This window comes from Ranitomeya imitator, chromosome 1 (genome assembly GCF_032444005.1).
Source record: "Ranitomeya imitator isolate aRanImi1 chromosome 1, aRanImi1.pri, whole genome shotgun sequence".
Taxonomy (NCBI): Eukaryota; Metazoa; Chordata; class Amphibia; order Anura; family Dendrobatidae; genus Ranitomeya; species Ranitomeya imitator.
Window position 1 is genome coordinate 1208517068 of NC_091282.1, and position 25606 is coordinate 1208542673.

Genomic DNA, 25606 nt, shown 5'->3' on the forward strand with positions numbered 1-25606 from the left:
GCTTTTCTTCCTGGCATCACCACTAGGCAGGACTACAACCTCCAGTGGGCGCTCCATATCCTCCTGAGACGACATGATGCGCACAGTGCCATGTCTCATCAGCCTTATATAGTGTGGTTTTAACAGAGGATACACGCCCCATTTCCTCTCCACCTCTTTTGTTTTTTGTATAACTTTAATAGGTCACGTCTCCCCCGCTTATTGAACGCCGAGGCGTCCAAATCAGAACGCTCGTCTGACTCCACAAACCCGGAAGTTGTCTTTCTACATCCGGGATGCCGACCATACAGCACATGTGCGTGGGTGCGTGCGTGCGTGCGCTCGCGCGTCCTTCCCCCACACTACTGCGGAAGAGAGGCGCCTGCTACCGCAGCCTTCCATGCTGCTCCACATGTTGCTGACATTTGGCCAGCGGTAAGTGCTTCATGTTCAGTACACAACGTGGTAGCGTCACTTACCCCACATGCCGACGGGGAGTCCTTCATTTAAGCGGTGGGACAAACAACCTTCTCCCAGCAGGGAGACTGTTGTGACCTCGGCATCCTGATGATGCATCCAGATGAGGGGGGAGCCAGCAGGAACTTTCCCCCGTCTCTGACACTCGCTCTGGGGCCCCTGTCGCTCAGCAGAGACGTACAGGCTGCAGACCAGGCGAGCTTTCCTCTTCTTAAGCTGCAGAGATTCTCTCTGAAGGTTTCCCACTTAGGAACAGGAAACCAACTGAGGAGCGAGGGGGGGCCGCCCCTTTTATCTCTTTGTAGGTTTCCTGTTCCTAGGGGCGGATCCCCCCTCTCTAGTGGGTGCTGTCGTGGCGAATAGAAAATATTGGTGTTGTAAAAATGAAAAATTGCTGGTCAACTTTTAACCCTTATAACTTCCTACCCAAAAAAATTTTTGGTTCCAAAATTGTGCTGATTTAAAGTAGACATGTAGAAATGATACTTATTAATTATTTTACATAACATATCTCTGTGATTTTAAGGGCATAAAAATTCAAATTTGAAAAATTTTCGCCAAATTTCCATTTTTTTCACAAATAATGGATCTTGGCGATTCTGACATTGTTTTCTCGTGACTGACCCTTTTAAGAGGGCCGATCTCCCCCCGCAACACCAACAGGCGAGCACGGCGAGTTTACTCCCCGAATCCTTTCCTGCGACGTGGGATGTGTGGCCGTGACCTAGCCCTGTGAAATCCTAGGGGAGCGAACCCTTAGGATACACAGAGGCACTTTCACTGAACACAGTCCGGCCGCCCTCTGCACCACCACTGTGGAACAGCGATGCTGCATGGAGCTCCTCATATTTTGTAGCCATAACTGCTGGCATCCTTATGAAGATGCCCTGGGGACCACTTTTTTAGTCCCAGGCTATTCCTTTATAAAGGCCTGTTAGCACATATACAATTAATAAGGGAGACAATGCATGTCTTAAATTCATTTATTACAAAATCTTTACACCAATATAACCCACGTTTGGTGTCCCTATAACAGTCACATGTACTATAGTACATATATATGTAAAATATATATAATATATAATAAAAAGTAATATATGCCTATTGTAGGTCAGAAGTGCCTGAATTCTAATTCTGCATGAGACTCCGTGTTATGACGAGCCGTTACGTGCTACACTGTCTCAGCTTTGCATCTGCTTCCTTGAGGGAAATCCACGTATTCAGAGTACAGGAGCGCAGCTTAGACCAAACCAGATGATCATTCAGGCCAAATATTTGCGCTGCAAACTGAGCGGCCGCCTCTGGAGATAACACGGTAGAACAGCCCAGCCCTGTGAGGAGACAGGAGAACATTGTCACTGCTCAGACACGTACAATGATACCACCATGTTCCTCAGGATTTACTTACCGCTGGGCATTCGCAGAGATGACCAGACGTCCTGGGCCCCCCAGTCAGCAGTGAGCGGTGGGCAGTTAATAACGGGATACGCTGTATTTCCAGAGAGGACAGGACCCAAACCATTGCTTCGACCAGCAACCGCAACAAACACTGTGGGAATGCCATCTCCTAGGAGACATACGAGATCATGCAGTGGGCAAGTGTCATATTGGGGCACCTACACTGGGTACTTGGGCAACATTTAAATATTATGCATTACAGGCCACTAGTTTACTCCTAACTATAAAAGGTCCTGCTGGTCACATCTAATGCTTTCAGTACAGAGACTGACTCTGGAGAATTATGGGCTCATACAAGGCCCTATTTTCTTCTAGAGAAGCAGTTTAGGGGACTAACACCTACAGAATGGGACTTCTTGTTGGCTCTTGCACAGCCTCAGAAGCATGTTATGGCTTTAGTGAAGCTACGAGGAAGAAATGAGGAGGATAGCAGCAGAAAGCAAGTTGTCCCCTACGCCCCCTTTAAATCCTTTACTTGCCCATTTATCCATTATGCTTTTGGGGGTTCAAGGACCTTCGTATAATCAAATCTTAAATTCTTATGGAATAACTCCTTCAGGCAGCATTGGCAGAAATCATATGAAAGACCAGCAAAGTTTAATAAGCCTTAACGGTTGATAGCTGATTCCAATACCCCCATATTTGAAAAAAATAAATAAAATTAAAATGTGACAATCGGTTAAAATTTCCAATTGTCACACCGCATATGAAAAGGTTTGCTTTTGCTGTTCTGAGTTGGTGCGGACCACTTAAGATCTTACCTTCATACTCTGCCTTTATTCTCAGCGTCTCATCAGGTCCTTTGTGAGCAGACGTCACCCTCAGTTCACACGGGATGCCATAATTTGTACAGGATTTCTGAATCTTTTCACAGTGCACTAGGTCAGAAATTGACCCCATCAACACAACAACCCGTCCTTGGCCATCACTAGTCAGCAGCAGCTGAGGAAAGACAACGTTAGATAGATGTAGTTACTGAGAAGAGCACAGAACAGACCATTGTTAGGCTATGTGCACACGTTCAGGATTTCTGGCAGAAATTTCCTGACAAAAACCCAGACATTTCTGCCAGAAAACCGCATGCGTTTTTTTTCCGGAGCTTTCCCAATACATTAAAAAGCGGAAAAACGCAAAAAAAAAAAAAAAAAAACAGCAAAATTAATGAACATGCTGCTTTTTTTTATCGCGATGCGTCTTTTCGCAGAAAAAGAGGCATCATGTGCACAAAATTTGCTGAATGCATTCTAAATGATAGGATGTATATGTGTGTTTAAGCGAAAAAAAAACACGAAAAATCCTGAACGTGTGCACATACCCTTACAGTTACACGTCTGGCAAGGTTTCAGGAGACATTTTAGATTTTCCTTAACAGATATTTTTGTGCATAAAGATGAAAGCGAAACATAGTTGCCCCCAGGAGACAAACTTTTTGCCAGCAAACAGAAGTAGGATTTGTGAATACAAGCAGTACACAGCGACACCAGCAGTTATAGGGGAGGGGGAACCATAACATTACCTCCACTTTGTCTGCAACCCACTCAAAGTTTCTTTTGACCGTCTGCATGGCCTCTGGGGTGATCTCCTTCAGATCGCGGTAAGTCTGGGGAGGAAACCCACGAGACAAGTTAGTTATTAACATTCCTTCTGCCAAGTCTTACCATTATGAATGTTAGAAGTCCGGTGAATACCTGTTTATCCTTCTGCTGGGTCTTATCACCTGAGGGCCATAGACGCCACGAGTCATTGTCTATCACATCAGCCAGGACTATTTCTTTTTTGGTCACATCCACACCAAACTCAATCTAAGTTTAGAAATTCAGACAATTAATATGCTGATAACGTTAAGGTGCTAACTGCGAGACCTAGAAAGGTCCTAACCTTCATGTCCACTAATGTGCAGTCTTGTGTTGACCAGGTTTTTTCCACAATCTCGAAGATGGCCGCTGTAGAATGGTTCATGATGTCCACCTCCGCCTGGCCAATCACAAGGCCAGCACAGTTCAGGTTGGCAGCAATCAGCTGCTCTTCGGACCATTGAGGGTCATTATTGGCATCATCCTAAAAATATATTTTTTTTTTATTTTCAATTCTAGGCAATGCAGAAATATTGCACCTGTACATGCAGTTTTCTGAAGACTAAATGGAAGTACAGGACGGAAGCCCCTCAAACACAAACCTTGAAAAACATCTCCACTTTAGGGGGATAAAATTTACATCCTTCCGGCACCCCAGGATTTCTCTTCAGGAAGGATCCGGTGGCTATTCTCCTGCACACCCACTCTATAGGGATCATCTCACAGTGAGAGGCAATGAAACCAGTCGCACTGCACTTCTTCACGAATGCTGTCTTTATACCTGAGGGGGGAAATAATTCATCCATCACAATATTCGTTAGATGCAAGAACAATTATTGAAGGTAAAAACACGCCTGCCCCACCACCACGAGTGATGCCTGCCGCCTACAATGCCTTGTGAAAGTATCTGGCCCCCCTTGAACTTTTCAACCTTTTCCCACATATCATGCTTCAAACATAAAGATACCAAATGTAAATTTTTTGTGAAGAATCAACAATAAGTGGAACACAATTGTGAAGTTGAACGAAATTTATTTTTAATTTTAAATTTGTGGAAATTCAAAAACTGAAGAGTGGGGCGAGCAATATTATTCGGCCCCTTTACTTTCAGTGCATCAAACTCACTCCAGAAGTTCATTGTGGATCTCTGAATGATCCAATGTTGTCCTAAATGCCTAATGATGATAAATATAATCCACCTGTGTGTAATCAAGTCTCCGTATAAATACACCTGCTCTGTGATAGTCTCAGGGTTCTGTTTGAAGCACAGAGAGCATCATGAAGACCAAGGAACACAACAGGCAGGTCCATGATACTGTTGTCGAGAAGTTTAAAGTTGGATTTGGATACAAAATGATTTCCAAAACTTTAAACATCCCAAGGAGCACTGTGCAAGCTATCATATTGAAATGGAAGGAGTATCATACCACTGCAAATCTACCAAGACCCGGCCGTCCCTCTAAACTTTCATCTCAAACAAGGAGAAGACTGATCAGAGATGAAGCCAAGAGGCCCATGATCACTCTGGATGAACTGCAGAGACTTACAGCTGAGGTGGGACAGTCTGTCCATAGGACAACAATCAGTCGCACACTGCACAAATCTGGCCTTTATGGAAGAGTGGCAAGAAGAAAGCCATTTCTCAAAGATATCCATAAAAAGTGTTGTTTAAAGTTTGCAACAAGCCACCTGGGAGACACACCAAACATGTGGAAGAAGGTGCTCTGGTCAGATGAAACCAAAAATAGAACTTTTTGGCAACAATGCCAAACGATATGTTTGGTGTAAAGGCAACACAGCTCATCACCCTGAACACACCATCCCCACTGTCAAACATGGTGGTGGCAGCATCATGCTTTGGGCCTGCTTTTCTTTAGCAGGGACAGGGAAGATGGCTAAAATTGATGGGAAGATGGATGGAGCCAAATACAGGACCATTCTTGCAGAAGACCTGTTGGAGTCTGCAAGAGACCTGAGACTGGGACGGTGATTTGTCTTCCAACAAGACAATGATCCCAAACACAAAGCAAAATCTACAATGAAATGGTTCACAAATAAACGTATCCAGGTGTTAGAATGGCCAAGTCAAAGTCCAGACCTCAATCCAATCGAGAATCTGTGGAAAGAGCTGAAAACTGCTGTTCACAAACGATCTCCATCAAACCTCACTGAGCTTGAGATGTTTGCCAAGGAACAATGGGCAAGAATTATTCTCTCGATGTACAAAACTGATAAGAGACATACCCCAAGCGACTTGCAGCTGTAATCGCAGCAAAAGGTGGCGCAACAAAGTATTAAGTTAAAGGGGCCGAATAATATTGCACGCCCCACTCAGTTTTTGAATTTCCACAAAAATTTAAAATAACCAATAAATTTTGTTCAACTTCACAATTGTGTTCCACTTGTTGTTGATTCTTCACCAAAAGTTTTACATTTAGTATCTTTATGTTTGAAGCATGTTTGAAGAGACTCCAGTACAAAACCCTAACCATGGCGTACAAAGCCATCCACAACCTGTCTCCTCCATACATCTGTGACCTCGTCTCCCGATACTTATCTACACGCAACCTCAGATCCTCACAAGATCTCCTACTCTACTCCCCTCTTATCTCCTCTTCCCACAATTGCATACAAGATTTCTCTCACGTATCACCCTTAGGCCGGCGTCACACACAGCGTAAAACAATACGGTCCGTATATTACGGCCGTAATACGCTGAAAAGTCCCCAAAAAAATGGTCCGTTGCTCCTCCGTAGGCAGGCTGTGTCAGCGTTTTTTGCGCATGGCATCCTCCGTATGTAATCCGTATGGCATCCGTACTGCGTGGTTTTCTCGCAGGCTTGCAAAACCAACATACCGCTATAGAAGTGATCCATGTGTCCCAAAAAGAAAAGAATATATATATATATATATATATATATATGTCAGTAGACACATATATGTATATATATTAATACTTATTCCAGCGCTATACAGCTTGAAAGCCGGTAATTCAATTACCGGCTTTTTCTTTCTCCTTCATAAAACCCGACATGATTTGAGACATGGTTTACATACAGTAAACCATGTCTTCTCTCCATTTTTTTTGCAGATTCCACACTACTAATGTCAGTAGTGTGTATCTGCAAAATTTGGCCGTTCTAGCTCTTAAAATAAAGGGTTAACTGGCGGAAAAAATTGGCGTGGGCTCCCGCGCAATTTTCTCCGCCAGAGTAGTAAAGCCAGTGACTGAGGGCACATATTAATAGCCTGGAGAGGGTCCACGGTTATTGGCCCCCCCCTGGCTAAAAATATCTGCCCCCAGCCACCCCAGAACAGGCACATCTGGAAGATGCGCCTATTCTGGCACTTGGCCACTCTCTTCCCATTCCCGTGTAGCGGTGGGATATGGGGTAATGAAGGGTTAATGCCACCTTGCTATTGTAAGGTGACATTAAGCCTAATTAATAATGGAGAGGCGTCAATTATGACACCTATCCATTATTAATCCAATTGTAGTGAAGGGTTAAATAAAACACAAACACATTCTTTAAAATTATTTTAATGAAATAAAAACAATGGTTGTTGTAGTATTTTATTCAACGCCCAATCCAGTCACTGAAGACCCTCGTTCTGTGAGTAAAGAAACATAATAAACCAACAATATACTTACCCTCCGCAGATCTGTAACGTCCAACGATGTAAATCCTTCTGAAGGGGTTAAAACATTTTGCAGCAAGGAGCTGTGCTAATGCAGGCTGCTCCTCGCTGCAAAACCCCAGGGAATGAGGCTAAAAATAGATCAATGGTCTATATTTAGCATCATTTGCGGTGAGGCGCCCTCTGCTGGCTGTTCATAGATCGTGGGAAATTACCTAGAAAGCCAGGGAGCCAGGGAGCTTTCTAGGTAATTTCCCACGATCTATGAACAGCCAGCAGAGGGCGCCTCACCGCAAATGAAGCTAAATATAGATCATTGATCTATTTTTAGCCTCATTCCCTGGGGTTTTGCAGCGAGGAGCAGCCTGCATTAGCACAGCTCCTTGCTGCAAAATGTTTTAACCCCTTCAGAAGGATTTACATCGTTGGACGTTACAGATCTGCGGAGGGTAAGTATATTGTTGGTTTATTATGTTTTTTTACTCACAGAACGAGGGTCTTCAGTGACTGGATTGGGCGTTGAATAAAATACTGCAACAACCATTGTTTTTATTTCATTAAAATAATTTTAAAAAATGTGTTTGTGTTTTATTTAACCCTTTACTAGTATTGGATTAATAATGGATAGGTGTCATAATTGACGCCTCTCCATTATTAATTAGGCTTAATGTCACCTTACAATAGCAAGGTGGCATTAACCCTTCATTACCCCATATCCCACCGCTACACGGGAATGGGAAGAGAGTGGCCAAGTGCCAGAATAGGCGCATCTTCCAGATGTGCCTTTTCTGGGGTGGCTGGGGGCAGATATTTTTAGCCAGGGGGGGGCCAATAACCGTGGACCCTCTCCAGGCTATTAATATCTGCCCTCAGTCACTGGCTTTACTACTCTGGCGGAGAAAATTGCGCGGGAGCCCACGCCAATTTTTTCCGCCATTTAACCCTTTATTTTAAGAGCTAGAACGGCCAAATTTTGCAGATACACACTACTGACATTAGTAGTGTGGAATCTGCAAAAAAAATGGAGAGAAGACATGGTTTACTGTATGTAAACCATGTCTCAAATCATGTCGGGTTTTAGGAAGGAGAAGGAAAAAGCCGGTAATTGAATTACCGGCTTTCAAGCTGTATAGCGCTGGAATAAATATTAATATATATACATATATGTGTCTCACTGACATATATATATATATACCTATTCTATGTGTACACATTTATTCTACCTATTCTTCTGTAAGCTGTCAGTGTGATTTTACTGTACACCGCACTGAATTACCGGCTTTTCTCTCTAACAGCGCTGCGTATTTCTCGCAAGTCACACTGCTTGTCCGTGTGTAATCCGTATTTTTCACGCTTCCATAGACTTTCATTGGCGTATTTCTTGCGCAGTACGGTGACAAACGCAGCATGCTGCGATTTTGTACGGCCGTAGAAAGCCGTATAATACTGATCAGTAAAATACGGCAAATAGGAGCAGGGGCATAGAGAATAATTGTGCCGTATTTTTTGCGAGTTTTACGGACGTAGATTCTGCGCTCTTACGTCCGTAAAACTCGCATGTGTGACGGCGGCCTTACTCTGGAACCCTCTACCACAACACATCAGACTCTCGCCTACCATCGAAACCTTCAAAAAGAACCTGAAGACCCACCTCTTCCGACAAGCCTACAACCTGCAGTAACCACCGATCAACCAAACCGCTGCATGACCAGCTCTATCCTCGCCTACTGTATTCTCACCCATCCCTTGTAGGCTGTAAGCCTTCGCGGGCAGGGTCCTCACTCCTCCTGTACCAGTTATGACTTGTATTGTTTAAGATTATTGTACTTGTTTTTATCATGTATACCCCTCCTCACATGTAAAACGCCATGGAATAAATGGCGCTATAACAATAAATAATAATAATAATAAGCATATGTGGGAAAAGGTTGAAAAGTTCCAGGGGGCCGAATACTTTGGCAAGGCACTGTATATGCCAGCTACACCCACATATCATGTAAGGTCGGTTTCACACGTCAGTGGCTCCGGTACGTGAGGTGACAGTTTCCTCACGTACCGGAGACACTGACTCACGTAGACACTTTAAAATCAATGTGTCTCTGCACATGTCAGCGTGTTTTCACGGACCGTGTGTCTGTTTGGAAAACACGGAGACATGTCAGTGTTCGTGGGAGCGCACGTATTACACGGACCCATTAAAGTCAATGGGTCCATGTAAAACACATACCGCACACGGATGTTGTCCGTGTGCCATGCAGGAGACAGCGCTACAGTAAGCGCTGTCCCCCCAGCATGGTGCTGAAGCCGCTATTCATTTCTTCTCTCCAGCAGCGTTCGCTGGAGACAAGATATGAAAAATCTTTTTTTTTTTGGGTGTTTAAAATAAAGATCCCTGTCCCCAACCCCCTCCCACCCCTGTGCGCCCTCCGCTGTTAATAAAATACTTCCCCGGCTCCCTCGCTGGCGCTGCTTCCTGTCCTCGCTGCAGCTTCTCCTGTATGAGCGGTCACGTGGTGCCGCCCATTACAGTGATGAATATGTGGCTCCACCCCTAATGGAGGTGGAGCTGCATATTCATCACTGTAATATGGAGCATCTTATGGGGCCCATCGTGATATGTATGGAGCATTATATGGGGCTCCTGATTCAATATGGATATTCAAAAACACTTACCCTACTGATGTCTCAATTATTTTTTACTTTTATTAGCATCTATTTTTATTTTTGACATTTATCAGTAGCTGCTGCATTTTTTACCCTAGGCTTATACTCGAGTCATTAAATTTTCCCAGTTTTTTGTGGCAAAATTAGGGGTCTCTGCTTATACTCGGGTCGGCTTCTACTCAAGTATATACAATACCAGAGGTTACCCCCATTAATAAAACTGTACATAAAGAGTTGGAGTAGATGTATGTAATTTTTTTTTTTGCAGTGAGCACAGGTGCCAGCAGATGATACTACTCTCCCATCAGCGGCACCTGCTGTCACGGTTATCAGGGACACCACACACAGCCCGATGGGAGCAGTAGTCTCATCAGGCCAAGCCTGCTTCACAGCTGACGGTCAGTCAGCTGCGGAACCACGCTGACATCTGCCAGCATGATCTCGCAGCACTGAGACAGTACCAGCGGTAGTGTTACCACACACAGCATGTGACGAACATGGCGGAGCCAGGTCTGACATGTTCCTGATGATGCTGTGCGGCCAGCCCACTAATGACAACCAACATTGCTGTAGCATTACAGCGTGTGGCAGACAATCCCTGCATGCTCACTGGCTCTCTAAAGAGCAGCAAACATGCAGGGCGGGGACCCGAGCTCAAGGCGAAGCAACCCCTTTAATACTCTGCGAGCTCCAAGCATCAAATAGTGGCGAGCATGCTCGCTTATCACTATTCATAGAGAACGCATACAGAGAGCCTGGTGCAGCCAGGGGCAACTTTCTCACCTCCGCTTCATCCTGCATCTAAGAACTGTCATAACTGCTGGAATCAGGGTCTCTGCCACTACATTATGCTGCCATCAGATGACGCAGCAGAAACGATGTGTCAGATTCCCTTTAAAGGCAAGCTACAGATATCACAATAAGCCTCTATGTCTACCAAAGATCCTCAGATATCAGTACTGCGATAACCATGGAGAACCATTTCCTCCATTTAAAGATGAGGGAAAGACAAACACCAGCATAAACCTTCTGTCCGAGATCTTACCAGCTTCTTGCAGCAGTTTGAATATGCAGCAGGTGGTCTTGTTGGAGATGGCCGCTTTCCCCTCCATGTGGTCCTTCCTGGCTGCATTGCCCGCTGTGATCTGGTCCTTGGACTGCATGAGGACACAGCCGGGGAGATCCAGGAGCTCGTACACCTCTTTAGTTTTACCTTCATTAAGCTTCTTGCCGAGTCTCAGCTCTTAACGGGAGAAAAAGAGACAAGAAATCACTTCATGTAAGCAACGGATGGCGATTATCGGAGAGACCCCACTAGAGGGGTCTACACCACGTACATGGGGAGCAGACATCAGGTCATGTGAGGGGTCGGCAAGGAGGAACGGCTCATGTAGAGGAGCCAACAACTGGGAAACAAGTGGAAAAATGCTTGTTCCTCAATCACCTAAACTGGATTGTTAATCAGGGGCGACGTTTAGTTTTATAAGTATTGATATCATTGTTATTGGGGGCACATGGACCTGTGTAATCAGGGAATGTGCGGCTGATCTAATACTGGGCACACAATGATTAGTCTGTAAACAGCCAGTAAGTGTCAGCTGGTGTCTAGTCAGCATGGATCCGACCCACGGAAGAGACACTGATGGGCTCAGACGGCCGCAGTACATGGTCTGTACATGGCCAGCCACAGGCCGGGTCACACCGTGGTGCTGCCCTCTGTATACAGACCATGAAATGCAGTTATGTTCACACTAGGTGTTTATGCTCATTCTCAGCTGCTTTTTACAATACCAGCAAAGCCTATTAGATCTCAGAAATCTCATACACACGTTGTTTGTTGCCATCAGACTTTTGTGCTTTGCAGCTTTTTGCAGCGGGGGCCACATTCTACAGCTTTTTATCCAGTCAGAAGCCCCCAATCCCATCCTTTATAAGGGAACCTGACACTAGTTTAGTATCCCAGACACAGACGCCTTTCTCTGCATTTCACGAGTTACTACATTGTGTCCTGACTCCCGGTGACCCCAGCACACCATGTAATTGAGTCCGCACTGTATGTGAAGTGAGGCTGCTCGGTGTGATGGCGTCCGCTGGCTCTTCTAGATGTGGATGAGGTGTCCTGTGTCATCCACACACCTGAATGAACTCTCACCTGTGCAGTAGCGTCGCCGGCGTACTCCCACTGATGTACTGCGCAGCCGGCGATGCTACTGCACGAGGACGTCCATCAAACCAGACTGCACCGGCCTCATGGAAATACCGCATGGGACCAAATCACATGATATTGTTGGTGAGCGGGGGAGGGGAGTCAGGAATAAGGCTGCCGTCACACTAGCAGTATTTGGTCAGTATTTTACATCAGTATTTGTAGCCAAAACCAGGAGTGGGTGATAAATACAGAAGTGGTGCATATGTTTCTATTATACTTTTCCTCTGATTGTTCCACTCCTGGTTTTGGCTACAAATCCTGAGGTAAAATACTGACCAAACACTGATAGTGTGACCACAGCCTTATCTGTGAGATACAGGAGAGGTGGTGGCGATTACTGGGAGAATAAGAAATGGGACAGGTTAACCTCTTGTATGCCTGTGTCCTGGCTCCTCACACTGCAGGCTCACAGCATCCTCACCCCAGGAGGGCAGTGCCCACTATTCTCACCACATGGCCCTGGTCACATGACAGGAGGGGACCCCGGCACTCACCTCCGCTGGATTCCATCTTCCTGATTGTATGCCTAAATATAAAGAGACAATAATTACACAGCTGTCAGTAGAGGGATGCAGCAGCAGGGAATACTGGGACTTGTAGTTCTTTACACTGTGCAGCAGCTCACTTTCCTGCATAGGCCCAGAGCTTAGGATTACTGCCCGTGAACCGGCCTACTAACTAATTATGTTACTATGGAGCAGAACAATATTGTATCATACAATTATTAGGTTCTGTAGAAGGACGTAGATCTGGGGATTTATTATGATGGAATATAGGCTGAACTGGATGGACAAATGTCTTTTTTCGGCCTCACTAACTATGTTACAATGAAAGAGGGAGGCGGCGGCCATGCGGGAGGAGAAGCACATGGCGACGCGAGTGTTACCATTACCTAGCCGTGAGGAGGACCAGCAGAGACACCCTGCACAGAAGAGGACGGCGCCGCCGCACACACTGACTGAGGCTACGTTCACATTAGCGTTGCGCCGCCGTGCGTCGGCGACGCAACGCGCGACGCACGCTAAAACGCGCAAACGCGCGCAAAAACGCGCGCGTTTTGCGACGCGTGCGTCGTTTTCCGACGAAAATCGGACGCACAGAAAATGCTACATGTAGCGTTTTCTTGCGTCCGACGCTAGCGTCGGAAACGACGCACGTGGCGAAAAACGCCACCAAAACGACGCACGCGTCCCCTATGTTAAACATAGGGGCGCGTCGCCGCTGCGTCGCCAGCGCAACAGCGACGCACATTGGCGGAACGCCAATGTGAACGTAGCCTGACAGAGCGGGAGACCGCGCCAATAAGGAGGACGCCTCTGTGCCCGCCCACCTACACCGACCAATCAGCGACAAAACACTCATTTGCATATCACCGGAGAGTATTCCCACTGTCACCACTAGGGGCGGAGCAACATCTGTGAGAGTGTCCGAGGGAAATTCACGAGGTCAGCGGAGGATGGGGCAGATGTGTGGGGAGCGACTAGTACGGAGTTGATTTCTTGAGGTAATGACGTCACCAGAAGGGGCGGGGCCTCCTTTACTCCAGTAGACAGTCTGAAGACCTGATAGCAGGAACATGGGTTTTACTGAGGCGGCTGGAGATAGGAGAGAAGCGGGAAATGAGGGGCTGCACCATGGAGGTGTGAGGAGAGGACTGAGGGGCTGCACCATGGAGGTGTGAGGAGAGGACTGAGGGGCTGCACCATGGAGGTGTGAGGAGAGGACTGAGGGGCTGCACCATGGAGCCCTGTGAGGAGAGGACTGAGGGGCTGCACCATGGAGCCCTGTGAGGAGAGGACTGAGGGGCTGCACCATGGAGCCCTGTGAGGAGAGGACTGAGGGGCTGCACCATGGAGGTGTGAGGAGAGGACCGAGGGGCTGCACCATGGAGCATGTGAGGAGAGGACCGAGGGGCTGCACCATGGAGCCGTGTGAGGAGAGGACTGAGGGGCTGCACCATGGAGGTGTGAGGAGAGGACTGAGGGGCTGCACCATGGAGCCCTGTGAGGAGAGGACTGAGGGGCTGCACCATGGAGCCCTGTGAGGAGAGGACTGAGGGGCTGCACCATGGAGGTGTGAGGAGAGGACCGAGGGGCTGCACCATGGAGCATGTGAGGAGAGGACCGAGGGGCTGCACCATGGAGCCGTGTGAGGAGAGGACTGAGGGGCTGCACCATGGAGGTGTGAGGAGAGGACTGAGGGGCTGCACCATGGAGGTGTGAGGAGAGGACTGAGGGGCTGCACCATGGAGCCCTGTGAGGAGAGGACTGAGGGGCTGCACCATGGAGCCCTGTGAGGACTGAGGGGCTGCACCATGGAGGTGTGAGGAGAGGACCGAGGGGCTGCACCATGGAGCATGTGAGGAGAGGACCGAGGGGCTGCACCATGGAGCCGTGTGAGGAGAGGACTGAGGGGCTGCACCATGGAGGTGTGAGGAGAGGACTGAGGGGCTGCACCATGGAGCATGTGAGGAAAGGACTGAGGGGCTGAACCATGGAGCCCTGTGAGGAGAGGACTGAGGGGCTGCACCATGGAGCCCTGTGAGGAGAGGACTGAGGGGCTACACCATGGAGGTGTGAGGAGAGGACTGAAGGGCTGCACCATGGAGCCCTGTGAGGAAAGGACTGAGGGGCTGAACCATGGAGCCCTGTGAGGAGAGGACTGAGGGGCTGAACCATGGAGGTGTGAGGAGAGGACTGAGGGGCTGCACCATGGAGCCCTGTGAGGAGAGGACCGAGGGGCTGCACCATGGAGCCCTGTGAGGAGAGGACTGAGGGGCTGCACCATGGAGGTGTGAGGAGAGGACTGAGGGGCTGCACCATGGAGGTGTGAGGAGAGGACTGAGGGGCTGCACCATGGAGGTGTGAGGAGAGGACTGAAGGGCTGCACCATGGAGCCCTGTGAGGAGAGGACCGAGGGGCTGAACCATGGAGGTGTGAGGAGAGGACTGAGGGGCTGCACCATGGAGCCCTGTGAGGAGAGGACTGAGGGGCTGCACCATGGAGCCCTGTGAGGAGAGGACCGAGGGGCTGCACCATGGAGGTGTGAGGAGAGGACCGAGGGGCTGCACCATGGAGCCCTGTGAGGAGAGGAGCGAGGGGCTGCACCATGGAGGTGTGAGGAGAGGACCGAGGGGCTGCACCATGGAGGTGTGAGGAGAGGACCGAGGGGCTGCACCATGGAGCCCTGTAAGGAGAGGAGCGAGGGGCTGCACCATGGAGGTGTGAGGAGAGGACCGAGGGGCTGCACCATGGAGCCCTGTGAGGCTGCACATGGCCCCATACAGATATTTGCCCCATATAATGCTTCACATTGCCCCATACAGATATTTGCCCCATATAATGCTGCACAAGGCCCCATACAGATATTTGCCCCATATAATGCTGCACATTGCCCCATAAGTTGCTCCATAGAGATATTTGCCCCATATAATACTGCACATGGCCCCATACAGATATTTGCCCCATATAATGCTGCACAAGTCCCCATACAGATATTTGCCCCATATAATGCTGCACAAGTCCCCATACAGATATTTGCCCCATATAATACTGCACAAGGCCCCATACAGATATTTGCCCCATATAATGCTGCACATGGCCCCATACAGATATTTGCCCCATATATTGCTGCACATGGCCCCATACAGATATTTGCCCCATATAATGCTGCACATGGCCCCATACAGATATTTGCCCCATATAATGTTGCACAAGGCCCCATACAGATATTTGCCCCATATAATACTGCAGAAGGCCCCATACAGATATTTGCCCCATATAATGCTGCACATGGCCCCATACAGATATTTGCCCCATATATTGCTGCACATGGCCCCATACAGATATTTGCCCCATATATTGCTGCACATGGCCCCATACAGATATTTGCCCCATATATTGCTGCACATGGCCCCATACAGATATTTGCCCCATATAATGCTGCACATGGCCCCATACAGATATTTGCCCCATATAATGCTGCACAAGGCCCCATACAAATATTTGCCCCATATAATGCTTCACATGACCCCATACAGATATTTGCCCCATATAATGCTGCACATGGCCCCATACAGATATTTGCCCCATATAATGCTGCACATGTCCCCATACAGATATTTGCCCCATATAATGCTGCACATGTCCTCATACAGATATTTGCCCCATATAATGCTGCACATGACCCCATACAGATATTTGCCCCATGTAATGCTGCACATGTCCCCATACAGATATTTGCCCCATATAATGCTGCACATGTCCCCATACAGATATTTGCCCCATATAATGCTTCACATGTCCTCACAGATATTTGCCCCATATAATGCTGCACATGACCCCATACAGATATTTGCCCCATGTAATGCTGCACATGGCCCCATACAGATATTTGCCCCATATAATGCTTCACATGGCCCCATACAGATATTTGCCCCATATAATGCTGCACAAGGCCTCATACAGATATTTGCCCCATATAATGCTGCACATGGCCCCATACAGATATTTGCCCCATATAATGCTGCACAAGGCCTCATACAGATATTTGCCCCATATAATGCTGCACATGGCCCCATACAGATATTTGCCCCATATAATGCTTCACATGTCCCCATACAGATATTTGCCCCATATAATGCTTCACATGGCCCCATACAGATATTTGCCCCATATAATGCTTCACATGGCCCCATACAGATATTTGCCCCATATAATGCTTCACATGGCCCCATACAGATATTTGCCCCATATAATGCTGCACATGGCCCCATACAGATATTTGCCCCATATAATGCTGCACATGGCCCCATACAGATATTTGCCCCATATAATGCTGCACATGGCCCCATACAGATATTTGCCCCATATAATGCTGCACATGGCCCCATACAGATATTTGCCCCATATAATGCTGCACATGGCCCCATACAGATATTTGCTTCATATAATGCTGCACAAGGCCCCATACAGATATTTGCCCCATATAATGCTGTACATGGCCCCATACAGATACCGTATTTGCCCCATATAATGCTGCACATGCCAATAGACCTAAACTTAACAGAAAGACATTAACATCAAATATAATGCATGTATTAAATCTAATTAAAGGAATTTATGCTTACTAATTAAGCGCGTCCGCTCACTGATGAAGAATATCACAGAACTTCTGGTCAATATCTCAGGCGTTCCAGATTCCACGAACCAGCGCGTCACTTGTTCACCGATGAGATATTCTCCTTGGGTTTGTTTCCTTGAAGGGGTTTCTTGTCTGGTCTTAAAATCGGATATTTTCAGGCACTTGGATGAAGCAGCACAGGAATAATGAGAGAGAGACAGAGAGAGAGGGGTGGACTTGATTCTTCCTCTATTTATACCAATAGTTCACATCCACACCCACATACCAGCCATGACTCCACCTTTGTTTCTGGAATGTTCTGTGGCAAATGTCCAATCATCTTCCAGCAATGTGAACATTGTCATTGGCTGCAGTAATCATCACCTTCCTGCGGATGGCTTCCTCGTACTTGGGAAGAAAGTTCTTGTTTAGGACAGTTCAATCCCATTTGGAATGGATCCAAGATGTCCATTCAAAGAACACTGGATTGTCACCTACACACCACAGGCATTGTGCATCAATATACATATCCGTAGGCCGAAGACAGGATGTGGATCTCATGAGCAGTGGTGTAGAATGGAAACCCACAGGAGTTCTGTACATATGTAGATGATGATAGGTCTCAAACAGGGTAGAGGCTATTCATTCTAGATTTCCACAGTGTACACCTGTGTCCTCCATTAGGCTTTAGGGCCAATATTCATTTCGTATGTAGATGCCCTTCTGCCTCAACACTAAAACAAAGGACATCACACAAAAGAACACAGGCCTGACCGCCTAATAGGTTTACAGTCTTGTATCTGATTTATCTCATCAACAGAGTCCTGGACATATTCAGCAATCATAAATTCAATATATTTCTATGGTACGCACATGGTCCATGTTGTCTTCCAACAGATATCATTAGCCATCGTGTCATTAATACACGGTTGGCATTATTTTTTGGGCCATGCACTGCCCAGATCCTGCCCACATAAAGCACATTCTTTGTTTTGACTTCCCCGTACTTTTCCTAGGGGGCCTATAAAAAGTCATACAGGAAAAGAGGAAAGTAATGGAGGGGTCCCCTGTCCTTCTGGGGATCCCCTCTCTCGTTAGTGCTGTCATGGGTGCTAGGAAAAAGTAATTAAAAGAATTAGTAGGGGTGAAGGTCAGCCCCCTCACCTTCAATAGTAAACACACGAGTGCAGAGGTAATCGCCTGTAGTAATTCCTGGGGAGTCATTCCAGCCTCTTTGCCCCTTGACATTTGTCGTCTATTTTGCAGGTTTGATGGTTCCCCCTCATTATCAATTGACCATCCCAATGGTTAGGTTGTGAATCATCATACAAGGCATTAAATTTCATTGAAGTTGCCCGAGATCGGGAGATGGATCTACCCCTATCCTGGAATTGTGAGTAGATGAGTAATCAAAACAGACCATAAATACGAGGATCACCCAAATGACGCGTGTCGCAGCTCAAAGTGGCTTCATCAGGGGCCGGTGTGATCATGTTGCTTTCTCGTATATTTATATCAAAGTAATAACTGAAAAACAAACAGCTGTCCAGCTTACCGGGGAAGCTGCGAGACCAAGACATGAAGTGTGTACTGGTCATGTGACCGTAACTTGGATACCAGGTAGCAAGACTGCCGCATATATTAGTGAGAGAAAATAGGACTGTGTTCCGGAAAATGAGAATGCGTAGCCATAATAGGGAAGCCAGCGCATGCGTATAGCAACCGCACTGACAAACTATGACTTAAGCATGGTTTTTTTTTGAGTGATTATTGAAATATGTAATTAAACCGCACTCCATCTATGAATGATATGTAAAACAGCGCTGGCTTGTTAGAATACCAGCTAGACCACACAATGTATACCGGTCATGTGACGTAACGTAAATGGATCGATCCCAGAGTAGGGGCAATGGGGTACTCGATACCTGGTCCCTCGGTTCGGGGGATGGGATGTCACGGTGGCTGACCCGGTCCGTGGCCCTCAGGGGTGTCCAGTAACAGAGTTTATAAATGGGCAAGGTGCAGTAAAGAACGAGGAGACAGGTTTGCAGTCTTTTACCTTGTTTACTGAAGACTTCAGATAGTATCCTCAGCCCGGAGCGCCAGATGACAGGGCAGGCAGAGTCCGGTCGGTCTGAAGGCAATTCCAGAGTCCCCTTATCCAGGTGGAAATCAGTAGCCTTCCTTCTAGCGCCTGGGTGTTGTAGTACCTCCCTGCTGAGCTCCTCGGTAAAGGTACCGTTACACTAAACGATTTACCAACGATCACGACCAGCGATACGACCTGGCCGTGATCGTTGGTAAGTCGTTGTGTGGTCGCTGGGGAGCTGTCACACAGACAGCTCTCTCCAGAGACCAACGATCCGGGGAAAGACTTCGGCATCGTTGAAACTGTCTTCAACGATGCCGAAGTCCCCGGGTAACCAGGGTAAACATCGGGTTACTAAGTGCAGGGCCGCGCTTAGTAACCCGATATTTACCCTGGTTACCATTGTAAAAGTAAAAAAAAAAAAAACAGTACATACTCACATTCTGATGTCTGTCACGTCCCCCGGCGTCCACAGGGTTAAAACTGCTTTCGGCAAGAGCGCTGCTAATGCACGCGCTGCTGCCGAGAAGCTTCCCTGCGTGGAAAGGTGCACCTCACAACAGATGCATGGACCAGTAGGCATGGCCAGGGACATTACGTGTCCATCACGGCACACTGGGTTAATGTGGTGGATGCAGGGTCCACAGGGGACGGGACAGCCATAGTGGGACAGTTCTGCCTAGCCCATGGTCTAGGAAACAGTTGGCTGTAGGCGTTCGCCACCCCTCCTCCTCCTCCAGAAGCGAAAGCTCGTCCACAGAGCACAGTCGCACGACCACTCCATCCGCAGCTGCCAGTGTTGCACACGAGGTGTCCCATTATCGAACAGCTAGTGGTAAGCGTCAGCAGGCCGTGTTACAAATGAAGTGTTTGGGCGACAACAGACACACCGTGGAAGTACTGGCCGAGTACTTGCAGCAACAAATTCAGTCATGGCTGGGCAGTGTGCATCTTGAGGCAGGCAAGGTAGTCAGTGATAACGGAAGGAATTTTATGGCTGCCATAGCCCTTTCAGAACTGAAACACATACCTTGCCTGGCTCACACCTTGAACCTGGTGGTGCAGTGCTTCCTGAAAAATTATCCGGAGTTACCAGCCCTGCTCCTGAAAGTGCGAAGACTTTGCTCGCACATCCGCCAGTCGCCTGTACACTCCAGCCGTATGCTAAACCATCAGCGATCGCTGAATCTTCCCCAGCATCGCCCAATAATCGACGTTGCAACAAGGTGGAACTCCTCACTGTACATGGTTCAGAGGCTGTGCGAATAGAGGCGTGCTGAAATTAATTTGTGGGAGGATCCACATACACGGGCAGGCACTTGGATGGCAGACATGGAGTTGTCTGCTGTGCAGTGGTCGAAGCTACGAGACCTCTGTCAAGTCCTTCAGTGTTTTGAGAAATGCACACGGCTGGTAAGTGCAGACGACGCCATCATAAGCATGAGCATCCCACTAATGTGTCTGCTGATGCAAAGTTTAATTCACATTAAGGAGCAGGCGTCTGCAGCCGAGGAGGAAGGAAGCCTTGATGACAGTCAGCCATTGTCTGGTCAGGGAAGTATGCTGGACGAGGTGGCGGACGAAGAGGAGGAGGATGATGGGAATGAATATTTATGGGAGGAGGATGCTTCTCAGGGGGCAATAGAAACTGGTTGCGTTGCAAGGTCAGGTACAGGGTTTTTGCGGGACACAAGTGATGTTGATTTGCAAGAAAGTGCTCCTCAACCCAGCACAAGCAGTGAATTGACACCTGGAACATTGGCCCACATGGCTGAGTATGCCTTGCGTATCCTAAAAAGGGACCCCCGCATTATCAAAATGATGACCGATGATGATTACTGGTTGGCCTGCCTCCTGGATCCACGATATAAAGGAAAATTACAAAATATCATGCCACATGAGAACCTTGAGCAAATATTGGCTACCAAACAAGCATCTCTTGTAGACCGTTTGGTTCAGGCATTCCCAGCACACAGCGGCGGTGATGGTTCTCACACTAGCTGTAGGGGGCAACATGGCAGAGGGGTTAGAGGTGCACAAAGCCGAAGTGGCGTTGGACAGAGGGGTTTTATGACCAGGTTGTGGAGTGATTTCGCAATGACCGCTGACACGACAGGTACTGCTGCATCGATTCAAAGTGACAGGAGACAGCATTTGTCCAGTATGGATACAAACTACTTTTCCTCCCTTATCGATGTTCTCCCTCACAGGTCATTCCCCTTTGATTACTGGGCATCGAAAATAGACACCTGGCCAGAATTGGCAGAATATGCATTACAGGAGCTCGCTTGCCCTGCTGCTAGTGTGCTATCAGAGAGTCTTCAGTGCTGCTGGTTCAATACTGACCGAAAAAACGACACGTCTGGCTACCCAAAATGTTGATGATCTAACCTTCATTAAAATGAACCAATCATGGATTTCAAATTATTTGGCCCCACCTTCCCCTGCTGACACGTAGCTTGCCTGTGAAATGTCTTGCTTTTGGCCTCCTCTTACAGACTTCTCCAATTCCTTCATGTGCAGCTGCTGAATGTCCACCATAGGCCATTTTTATACCTCCCTAAATGGGCTGACTCCCCCCCACAGGGACGTGGTCATCACCTGGCGCAAGCACCCGTGCGAGTGCCGTTTGCCTGGACAGGTGGGTGTGCCCACTCTTGGGCGACGGCACTGGCACAGGGTCCCTCATAGTACCATGAAGTGTCTCTGACGGTGGTGGTGCACAACCAAACGTAAGACACACTGTCGTAATATGAGGGGCCCTGTGCCAGTACCGCCGCCCACGAGAGTGTTCACCCCCAGCTCGAACAGTGATCTACCACTTGCAATACTTACCTCTCCCTACTCCACCACTGTGTAGTCTGTGCTGTTAAATCCTTCAATGGCACTGCCAATAAGAATTTGTTGAAATGATAGATGATATTTAAAATATACAGGGGCCCTGGCTCCATTTAGACCAGTTAATACTTTGCGCCGACTACCACTGTCTGCTACTCAGCAGAGGAGCCCAGCAATGTACCTAGCTATGCCACCTGTTTATTTATGAACAATTTTTGGCACATATTTAGCCACTTTTTTATATGAGCCTACTAACTGTGTCTGCCACTCATTACAGTTGTCCTCCGCTGAACAAAGCAATGCCGCCTGTTTAGTCTTGTTACCACATTTGAACTGCATTTAGCCTACTTTATTATTTGGGCCTATATCTGTGTTTCCTCCTCATCCTGCCCATTGCCCAGCCACTGCTAGATGAGTCTGCTGGTACATTGACCCAGGGCACTACATTCCCCGTGCACGCTACACAGCCAGAATCTGACCCTGCTGAAAATCAGGTTCCCCTAACCGCATAATATATCACCTTACACGGGGACAAAGAAGATGGTGCAGATGAAAGTGCAGGTTCCTTCATCAGGTGGGGGGGCATACTCGTTGGCGACGTCACTGGCACAGGGCCCCTCATAGTACGCAAAAGTGTCTCTGCCAGTGGGAGGTGCCACCCGCCGTCAAACACACCGCCGTACTATGAGGGGCCCTGTGCCAGTGCCATGAGTGGGCCCCCCTGCTTGCTCATGATCACAGCACTTGCAAAGTTGAAATACTTACCTCTCTCTGCTCCACCGCCGTGATGTATTCCGAGTTTCCTGGGCGCACGAAAATCTTGAGCCATCCCTACCCCCCTACAACTTTAGCCAAATGACCCCCAGTTTTCAATGCCTAACTATTAATATAAAGTAATTTAAGATTGACAAGCTTAAGTAATAAAAATTGATGTTTTTGGCATTAAAACACTGTAGGTGTTTTCCTGTTCTCCACTCACTGCCGACTTTGATTCCCCATTGACTTGTATTGGGTTTCGTGTTTCGGTCGATCCACGACTTTCCGCAATAATTGGCCGATTTCACCCGACCCGACTTTTGGCAAAGTTGGGTTTCGCGGAACCCAACTCGATCCGAAAAAAGTAAAAGTCGCTCAACTCTACTGCTGACCGCTCTCTGATACATTGTATCCACACAGCTGTTCCCATAGTAACTGTCAATATTTACACATTCCACAATGTAACATTCTACCGGGCGGACACTTACCGCAGAGGCCGCTGCTCTCACACTGCAGCACCACGCTCTCCACCAGCACTGCACTGGGGCACTGCAGGTCACTGGAAGGGGGCGGAGCCACTGAAGGAGAGTGGGCGTGACTGCATTAACCCCATAATAGCCAGAGACTTTTTACCAACTTGCATCCAGCTGATATAAAAGGTTTTCTGTTATTTGCGATTATTTACGAGGCTGAAGTTGGTTTCTTATTCATCAGTTTCTTATTCGGCAATTTTTTATTTTCTGTTTTTTATATGTTTAAGAAAAAGAAATCATCACAATAATAAAACACAATGCAGCGAGAGGCCCTGATGTGAATACACTTAAAAACGGCTACAAAAACAATAAAACTGGCACAAAAAATCGGCATAAAAGTGGACACCAAAGAGCGCTGAAGAAAGGGTTAAATGCCTTTGGGCCACTGATCTCACACTGCAGATATATAGAAGAGAGCGCCCCACATCCAAACCAGTTATCTCCAGCCTGGCCCAAATGGCTTCTGGGCATCAGAACTGGCATCAAAGTGGGCAGACAGTCAATTTTGGCCATTTGAATAAGTAACTGATGTTTTTAAGGGGTTAAATGCCTTTGGGCCACTGATACGACACTTATAATACACAGACAGTGATGCCCTGCATCAAACCGAGGTCCCTCCAGCCTTGCCCAAATGCACTCTGGGCACCAGAATTGGCATCAAAGTGGGCAAACAGCCCATTTTCGCAGATTTGAATAAGTTACTGATGTTTTTAAGGGGTTAACTGCCTTTGGGCCACAGATCTGACACTTAAAATACACAAAAAGTGATGCCCTGCATCAAACCCACGTCCCTACTGCTTGGCCCAAATGGGTTCTGGGCATCAGAACTGGCATCACAGTGGGCAAACAGCCAATGTTCACACATTCGAATAAGTAACTGATGTTTTTAAGGGGTTAAATGCCTTTGGGCCACTGATACGACACTTAAAATACACAGACAGTGATGCCCTGCATCAATCCCAGATCCTTCCAGCTTCACCCAAATGGGTTCTGGGCACCAGAACTGTCATCAAAGTGGGCAAGCAGCCCATTTTCACAGATTTGAATAAGTAACTGATGTTTTTAAGGGGTTAAATGCCTTTGGGCCACTGATACGACACTTAAAATACACAGACAGTAATGCCATGCATCAAAACCCAGGTCCCTCCAGCCCGGCCCAATGCGTTGTATGATTTATATTTTTTTTTATAAATTCTTTATTTAGTGTCAACCAAAGTCAAAAGTACAAGTATACAGTACAAGTCAGATGGTTAAGTGGCTACAAACTTTTCCTTTTTGTGACATGGGGGAAAGAGGAGGGGGTTAGGGAGGTAGGGGAAGGGCATAAGGGGGTGAGGGAAAGAATGGGGGGGAGGAAGAAGGGGGGAAAAAGAAGACAACAACAACTTTCTGGTTCCAGAGAGTAACACAGGAGTAATAGAAAAAACAAAGGATACAATCCAAACAGTGTGCAGAAAAAAGGAGAAATCTTTCTATGACAAACGTTCCAAATGGTACACAGGTAAAGATTACCACAGGTATTAGGTCAAAGGTTTTGCAATTCTCTCCAAGGGGACCATCTCTTCACATATAGATCATGTTTGCCTGTCTCCCAGTTTGAGAGCTCTTCCAGGTGAGAAATTTGATTAACCATGGAGGACCATTCTGTCCAAGTGGACTTCCCTCAGTATCGGCACTTGTCCATATAATGATCTGAAGGGGATGTTTTTTGGCACTGGTGACATTTAGTTTCAGGAGCTAACTAGGTAAACATATGAACCATGTTATGATATATGCAGGACGTATTGGTCACTCATATGATTATTAATGATTACTTATACCATGGTGTTGTTTGGTGATGTCTGTGCCCAGGCTTTTCACTTGATTTTTACTAGGGCCTCTTTCTTGTTTCTTTATTTATTTATTTATTTAGTATTATAGTTGTATGTTTACAATAAACTTTATTTATATTTTTCTATTTTTGTGTATGGAACTCCATTTCTTTTTGATGGTATATATGAGTTACATTGAAATGCATTATGTGTAAATGGTATAAAATATTGCTTCTTGCTCTATTACTTCAGATAAAAGTGACTTGCTCACAGGATATGTGTGAGGTGTCTTTTTGTCTCCAAGCGCGCTTGTAAAATGATGGGCGTAACTCCACAATTTGGTCTCACTGGTGATCTGTAAGCTGACATTTGGGTCAGAATGAAAAACAGCTACGACAGTTTTGGCGCCCGACCGGGGCCGTGTATCCAGCCTATTCGGAATCCGTATGGGGGAGCTT

At 47.1% G+C, this 25606-nt stretch overlaps 1 protein-coding gene across 1 annotated transcript; it reads right to left on the bottom strand.

Moving 5' to 3' along the window:
• Positions 1-1423: 1423 nt before the first annotated feature.
• LOC138657275 (bifunctional phosphoribosylaminoimidazole carboxylase/phosphoribosylaminoimidazole succinocarboxamide synthetase-like) lies at positions 1424-17330 on the bottom strand. Its single transcript, XM_069744957.1, has 10 exons — positions 17129-17330; positions 12495-12526; positions 10837-11034; positions 4091-4269; positions 3793-3972; positions 3603-3716; positions 3431-3514; positions 2676-2856; positions 1865-2023; positions 1424-1787 (listed from the first exon to the last, which is right to left on the bottom strand). The coding sequence occupies exons 2-10, from the start codon at positions 12508-12510 to the stop codon at positions 1621-1623; spliced, it is 1278 nt and encodes a 425-aa protein (XP_069601058.1). The 5' UTR covers positions 12511-12526; positions 17129-17330; the 3' UTR covers positions 1424-1620.
• Between the last annotated feature and the right edge of the window lie 8276 nt (positions 17331-25606).